We start from the raw sequence: 8,347 nt of genomic DNA, 5'->3' as shown, positions 1-8,347 counted from the left end.
ATGACCTTGACCAGTATAAATCACCTTTGACCAGTATCAATGACCTTGACCAGTATACATGACCTGCATAAGACAAGTAAATGACCTTGACCAGTATAAATGACGTTGACCAGTATAAATTACCTTGACCAGTATGCGGTCAGTGACCATGGACTATAGCCTTTCGCTTTTCAGTGATTTTCACCTTTTTTTTTCAAATCCTCCAAAATCGTAAAAAACGACATACTATAGTATGCCCTCCGAGACCATGGACTTTCGCTTTTCCTTGATTTTCACCTTTTTTCAAATCCTCAATGATGAAGAATCGCGCAGAAATGTAAATACAACACATTGAGCAGGGCACTGCAGGGAGTTGAACCATGTAAATACAACAAATTGAGCAGGGCACTGCAGGGAGTTGAACCATGTAAATACAACACATTGAGCAGGGCACTGCAGGGAGTTGAACCATGTAAATACAACACATTGAGCAGGGCACTGCAGGGAGTTGAACCATGTAAATACAACACATTGAGCAGGGCACTGCAGGGAGTTGAATGATGTAAATACAACACATTGAGCAGGGCACTGCAGGGAGTTGAACCATGTAAATACAACACATTGAGCAGGGCACTGCAGGGAGTTGAACCATGTAAATACAACACATTGAGCAGGGCACTGCAGGGAGTTGAACCCCGTTCCGGTAAACCAGAAGTACGACACCAGTGCCTTAGTTTTTGTGTTGTTGTCATTTACAGGTCCATTCGTTGAAATGTAAAATTTACATTTCAACAGTAAAGTAATATATAAAGAAGAAAAACATACGACAAAACTAACATTTTCGAATTACCGGTATTTGCTATGATTTTTTTAAAACTTTCTCTTGCCGACCTCACACATTTCATTCGATGATTAACAAAAAAACAGTGTTGGTTACACGTGCGTGTGCGTGCGTGTGCGCGTGTATGTGTGTGTGCGTGTGTGCACGCTTCGATAACCAGTGTTGGACCTGCCCATTTTGTTTCATCTGTACACGTTGAGTTAGACCTGTAAGGGTCCATTTGGTTACATGTTTTACACTCTCAGAGTTACATTTGGTTAGCATGTGCGTGCACGTTGTCTGTGCGTGTGCATGTGTGTGTGCGTGCGTGCACGCTTTGAGTACAGCAGAAAAAGTACAAGTCAAACGCAATTTTTGTTTTGTTTTTGGTACGATAACAAATGTTATAAGAGCAAGGTAAGAATTGTGTTCCTGAAGAGAATATCAATGTTGCATTGAAAAGATAGGACAGGACGGTACTCTGGTATAAAGATAGAACAGGATGGTACTCTGGTTGCTTTAAGCGCTGTAGTTCACATTCAGAATGTGTCTGTGGTCTGGTAGTCACATTGTGTGAAAGGCACCTCCCCCCGCACGACCCAACAAGCAGACTTCCAGAAGATTGAGTCTGTCCTTGAAAGTGCCCTCCAAGAAATGTCAAGCTACTACAATACAACCACCTGAAACCCAACCCATCAAAAACCCAACTATGCAGCTTCCACCTGAGGAACCGAGACGCGAAAAAAGAACTGAGCGTCACTTGGGACAGACCAACCACAATCAGCCAGCCCCCAAACCAAACCCTTCGACCTAGAAGAACTCAAAACTGCAATGGGAAAGTTGAAATCTGGAAAAGTAGCAGGGATTGATGACATAATGGCAGAATGATAGAGCACCTGGGACCTAACGCAAAGACCTGGCTCCTGGGGATGCTGAACACATGCATGGCACATCCCCAAAGAGCTACCGACCCATTTCCCACCTCTGCATCACCTACAAGCTCTATGAGAGGCTGCTACTCCAACGCCTCATGCCACTCGTAGACACCAAGCTGACTAAAGACCAAGCTGGTTTCCGTCCCGGCCGCTCCTGTGCTGGACAGAGCTCAACCTCACCCAACACATTGAGGATGGGTCTGAAAACAAATAACTGCAGCAGCATTCATAGATCTCTCTGCTGCCTACAACACTGTCCAACACCGCACAATGGACAGGAAACTACTGGACATGACTGGTGACCTGGACCTGTGTCAAGTCATCAAAAGCCTCCTCAACAACAGGCGCTTCTATGTCCAGTTAAATGACCAGAGGAGTAAATGGAAATCCCAAAAGAACGGCCTCCCACAAGGTAGCGTGCTCACCCCCTCCTTTTCAATATCTACACAAACGACCAGCCACTACCCACAGAATGCCAGCGTTTAATCAACGCCGACGACCTCTGCATTACCACCCAACAAGCAGACTTCCAGAAGATTGAGTCACCCATCAAAAACCCAACTATGCAGCTTCCACCTGAGGAACCGAGACGCGAAAAAAGAACTGAGCGTCACTTGGGATGGTCAAAAACCTAACCATACCCACCCCATGTAACTTGGAGTTACACTGGACAGAACACTCTCCTTCAAGAAACAACTGGAGAACACAAAAGCCACGGTCAACACCCACACCCGTAAAATAAGTGTTTACACACCTCATTCAAGTTGCAGGCAGGCAGGCAGGCAGGCAGGCAGGCAGGCAGGCAGGCAGGCAGGCAGGCAGGCAGGCAGGACGAGACAGGCAAGCATGCAGGCAAGCAAGCAAGCAGGCCGAGGCAGGCATGCAGGTAGGCCGGCCGAGGCAGCCAAGGGTTAGGGTTAGGCAGCTCAGCCTCTGCCTCTCTGTCTGCCTGGCCCGGTCTGCCCCGCCCTGCCTTGCAGCAACAGAACCAGCCGGCCTGGCAAGCCAGCCAGCTCAGAATGCGAGCTCAGCAAGCCAGCGCAGGGAACATTTTTACAAGCCCAGACTCAGAAAAAAACAGTTTCAGGCCAGGACAGGAAAGACAGTTTGTGGCAGACCTTGGCAAGCAGGAAGGGTTGCAGGAAAGCATTGGCAGCTGGCAGGAGGCCCGGGCAGTCAAACCCTACCCTTTGGCTTGGATGACTAATCAAGGGCACTGCACTGGGCCCGGGCAGTCAAACCCTACCCTTTGGCTTGGATGACTAATCAAGGGCACTACAGGCCTGGGCAGTCAAACCCTACCCTTTGGCTTTGATTACTAATCAAAGGCACTGCACTGTTAGGGCTGAGAGCCTGGCTTGCTGCAAATGCGGGTCTGTTCTGGCTGACTGTTGGCTGTCAGGTAGGAGACCCTGGCTGTCTGCTGGGCATCCTGAGTCTGGGCTTGTAAAGATTTTCGCTGCGCTGGCTTGCTGAGCTCGCATTCTGAGCTGGCTGGCTTGCCAGGCCGGCTGGTTCTGTTGCTGCAAGGCAGGGCGGGGCAGACCGGGCCAGGCAGACAGAGAGCCAGGCCTCGAGAGAGGCCTGGCTGAGCTGACTAACCCTAACCCTTGGCTGCAATGGCTGAAGTGCGCTGGCTTGGCAGCCTGACTTTCTACACTGGCTGACTGGCGGGGCTGGCTGGCTGCGTTGGCTGACTGAGCGGGCTTGCTGGCTAGAGCCTTCCAACGGTGTCTACCTTGATCTCCGTCCTAAGAAAGAAAGACAGAAAAAGAAACACACATAAATTCAGAACGACTTAAACCCTCTATATTTAATAAAACAATTCTGGACAGGAATCCTGTATTGCAGGGGTGCCCAGCCTTTGTGATACCAGTAGATCACAAAGGCTGTGCAGGTAGACCACATGGCATGCCCCTGTATATAATATATATATAATTCAGTTGAATTAAGGTGACTTGATTGATTGACATAAAAAAGGCCTGTCAGCTCAAATGTTGCACACACACATCAGTAGCATTACAAAGTTATTGTGACAGTAATAATTGCTATAGTGTGTGTTCAGTAACAGTGTTAAATAGTTCTATATTGTGCAGTAATGATTGCTATAGTGTGTTCAGTAACAGTGTTAAATAGTTCTATATTGTGACAGTAATCATTGCTATAGTGTGTGTTCAGTAACAGGAATATTCCTGTCTCTCCAGCTCTTTAATAAATAGAAAAGGGTTTAAAAAAAAGAATCTTCAGGTAGGTGACACATTTTCAGCCAATCAGGAGAAAGTAGCTATTTATGAACTTAATGTTCCAGTTCTAATTGTGTCTGTTACATTACAATCTCACTTGTTTAATCTGTATCCTGACTGCGTTCCTGATTGGATAAAATTGCAGTTTCAGAAAATGCTTTTTCTGTTTAACAAAAAGCTGGAGAGACCGGGAGACCTCTGTTACTGAACAAACACTATAGCAATGATTACTGTCACAATATAGAGCTATTTAACACTGTTACTGAACACACACTATAGCAATGATAACTGTCACACTATAGAGCTATTTAACACTGTTACTGAACACACACACACACACACACTTACAAAGCAGTAGTAACATATATAAACCTTATAACAAGTAACTTCATAAGTGATAACATGTTTGAACAAAAACAGCGTTAAGCATTCAATAACATTTCATTATTTACCTGCTGCCTGCAGACGACGACGGACACGATGTGTGACGTGGCATTCTCAAACAAACACTGACCAAACACGCCACAACGCGTCTGCGCCGTATTTGAGGGGGGCGTCACTTCCTTCCGGTGTGAGGCCACGCCCGCAAGTTTTTTCCCGCAAGTTTCTTGTAGTCATATTGTAGTCCTCCTACGTTACATCCGGGTCTCGTCCGCTTCTCATTGTAAATACTATATAGCTACATATGAACGCGTGAATCTTTTTTTTACAATAACGTTATTTTTCAGAAAGGAAGCCATTGAGGTCTTAATGGGTCTTAATGCTTCCAACTCGAGTAGAATTATTAATGTAACTGTAAAGTGTTCACTACAAAGAAAATATATTACGTGGAAGTTTTCTTGAGTGGTTGACGTCACGGCTTAAATACACAATACAAAAGGTTATCTCCAACCTGCTAAGTGGTCTAGTGGGCTAGTCATCCGTCTTTGAGTCCCAACATTGTAACTTTGCCAGTTCAAGCCCCGTTGGTAATTTTCAAACAACACGGACTACCTGTTTTTGTCAGGTTATGCTTAGAGCTAGTTTCACATGCATTAGGCTACGGACCCCCATTTAGTGGCATTTCTATCTCTGGGACAGCAACTGACAGGTAGGTACTGCACTTAGCACTGATCCATAGCTCCAATGTGTTGCATTTAGACATTAGATCTATGGACCAGAGCTAAGACTCACTGTGCTATTGTAGGCTATAGGCATATTGTTATTATAGGTCAGTCCGTAAACACTGAAGTTGGTGCTTTGCATGAAAGTAAGGATAGCACTCAATTAATTGATTCACAATAGACTTTTAATTATATTACATGAAGCAGACAGGCCTGTGATTAAACCTTTATCATTACACTGCAACCACACTGTGGTTAATAATACGTTTTTTATTCACAATGGAATGTTATTGTACTCCTAATATATCATGGAGGTGTAGTCAGCACAGTAGATTCATATTTCAATCAATCTGGGACGTTAAAATTGTGCAAAAATCTGTTCAATGAATTTCCTCTTCTGCTACATTAAACATTACTAAACATTAAACGTTGCTTATACCTGTTATTGAGACTCCTATAGAGCATGTTGACATCTAGGATTGACATCTAGGATCCTATAGTCATAGTTTTATCCTATAGTCATAGTTTTATCCTATAGTCAGTTTTATCGAACGATTTCAATCGTCGAGCGATTTCGTTGAACGATTTCAATCGTTGAACGATTTCAATCATTGAAATCGTTCAACGAAATCGTTCAACGATTGAAATCGTTCAACGATTTCGTTGAACGAATGAAATGGAAAAAATATAGACTGGAAAAAATATAGATGTATTGATGGATTTAGTAGCTAGTAGATAAAGCTGCATCCAAAATATTTTCAGCACTATCAGCAATTCTCTGTTGAAGCCATTTATTTTGACTTCACAAAGGACACACTGCCAGAGCCGGGACTTGAACCTGTGGCCTTCTGATTCCCAGGTAGGCTCTGTATCCAGTGAGCCACTGTGCTTGCTGTGTAAAAAAGGCAAATAGATAATGATAGAATGACTCCCCAGTGTCTGACCAGTGCCTGCATGGGGAGGCACATCTCCCCAGTGTCCCCCCAGTGACCGTAGTATAGTATACTAGTATACTTCTAGTATGTCGTTTTTCATTTTTTTGAGGATTTGAAAAGAAATATGAAAATCACAAAAAAACCCAACATACTGGTTTCAGACGGCATAGGCCTACTCTAGTATGGTGTTAATGGCATTTAATGTTTGTGTTAGGGAGATGATGACGTCAATTTTCCCTTCATTGTCAATGGCGTTTTTAAAACAAACATTGACCTAAAAAACGTTTCATTTTTGAGGGGCTTTAGCGTCCCTCAAAAATATAATGGACATAGATCTATTATAGTGACATAGTATATACAAGCTCACTCATCCACAGCTCATTAGGCATATACATTTGGCTTTAGGTATCGGATATAGAGAAGAACGACCTTCAGAATCTGGGTGCTCTTTTATAGGATTATTTATGTATGTTTTCCCAAAATCAAGTCACTTCAGTTGAAATATTTATGACCAGTTGATGACAGTTCTGTGGAGAATGAATACGCTGAATGTTGTTCCAACAGAACAACACAAAGTTTCTTTCTCTTCATTCGCCCGATAAAGAAACTCAAAAACATTTCTTTTAAATAAAAACAATTAATTTTAATTGAGCATATAAAAAAAAGGATGTGAAAAGAACTATGTGACTGCAATTGATGCTCTGCCATTCAGGTAATTGAAATGTCATTCTCTTCACAATTTCCTTTGCAGATGAGTAAACCTCAATTTAATTATTTTCGAAATCATCACAACAAAAAGACAAAAATATACACTTTTATACTGTTTGAAATCTGGCTCCTTACTGCGAATAGTATATTTACATTCGCACATGATCACAGCATAATACATAAAGAAGAAAGCGAGAGCAAGCACTCAGTTGAATAATTCCACGTAATGGTGTAACGGGTGCACGGTTCTGGAAGATACAGTTGGGTGCCACCGATATTGTCCCTTATCATTTGACCCATTTAGGCCTGACCTCAACATTTTAAAAAATCCTTCTAAATCCTCCAGTTTTCTGAAATAAATATTTTCACGATTTTTCAAAAATAGCAGACCTACAAGCTCGTAGCTTGTAGATCTGCTATTTTTCAATAGCTAAATTATAACAATCTTTAAAACACCAAAAGGGGTTCCCGCCCAAAATGGGTTAACTGTCGATGGCCTCCAACTGTAACACTGTGAGAATAAATACCAGCACTCACGTTGTATCCTTTTAGGATTCATGTTTTATTTTTCGATTTCCCCCAGCAGACAACAACAGACAGGCCTTCTTCAACTCTAAATCAGATTTAGAGTTGAAGAAGGCCACACGGCCGAAACGTCCATCGGCTTCTTCGGGGAGGAAGAGTCAGTGAATCCTCGCTATGAGTCTGGCCCAGCCAGGCTAGTTATATACAGTACATCTGCAGAAGTTCCATGACTATGGGTGTACTTTCATCGTGCAGAGTCTCGTATGACATTACAACTGTGCTCCCCACACTGCTGCTATTGCTCAGAGAGAGACGATGGACGACGGTGAAGGGGACACAGATCTACAAGCTTGTACATCTGTAATTTTTGAAAATATTTGAAACATATTGAAAATGTTTTTTTCTTTACATAAACCTCTTCTGAAAGGGGGGGGGGGGCACCCTTCACCTGCTCACTCACTCTGTGGAATCTCACGCCGGTCGGCCAAACTTTAATCAGGACCTCTGGACGCGTCCCCACTCAAAATCATTCATGCGGACATCTTATCGATCTGTCAAGATGGCGTGGTTTAAACATATCCCAGCCAGGGCAGCACTACGGGAGGGAGCGTCAGATCAAACGTTTTCACTGACATCACTCTCCATGGAAGGGATATGAGGAGAAAAGACTTAAGTGTTATTCATAGTCTGGATTTTCGGTGGTGAGGTGACCACCGAACTACAACATGACGTCACAGTGAAGAGCAGTTTTTACTCGCCACCGCTCAACGTTATTTCAGCTCCGGTGGTCACCTCCCCACCAGAGCGGTGGTCACCTCACCACCGGAGCGCGGTGGTCACCTCCCCACCAGAGCGGTGGTCACCTCACCACCGAAAATCCAGACTATGAATGAGCCTTTAATGGGACACTTCACCCTTTTTGCAAAAAAATGTTAATGACATTTAGAAGATTTAGAACACTTTCCAGGGGTCTTTATATGTGTAATATGTGGTTTTAGATATTTTAGATTTTATCAGTGAGCATAGTGTCTACAATTCCCATAATGCTTTGGTGCACTGCTTGTGGATAGGGGAAGGGCTGTCTTACTGAGACAACATG

At 43.5% G+C, this 8,347-nt stretch overlaps 1 protein-coding gene across 1 annotated transcript in view; it reads right to left on the bottom strand.

Moving 5' to 3' along the window:
* Window positions 1-4,473, bottom strand: part of LOC306934989 (mannosyl-oligosaccharide 1,2-alpha-mannosidase IB-like) — a gene marked incomplete at its 5' end in the record, with an annotated part of 21,756 nt that extends 17,283 nt beyond the window's left edge. Inside the window, one exon of the mRNA XM_079517811.1 lies at window positions 4,430-4,473. Coding sequence (XP_079373937.1) covers window positions 4,430-4,473 — 44 coding nt within the window. The remainder of the gene's footprint in view (window positions 1-4,429) is intronic.
* Between the last annotated feature and the right edge of the window lie 3,874 nt (window positions 4,474-8,347).

The sequence above is a fragment of the Electrona antarctica genome (assembly GCF_951216825.1).
Source record: "Electrona antarctica genome assembly, chromosome: 13".
Classification (NCBI taxonomy): Eukaryota; Metazoa; Chordata; class Actinopteri; order Myctophiformes; family Myctophidae; genus Electrona; species Electrona antarctica.
Note: the sequence above shows the minus strand (reverse complement) of the source record. Positions and strands in the feature narration are given on the sequence as shown.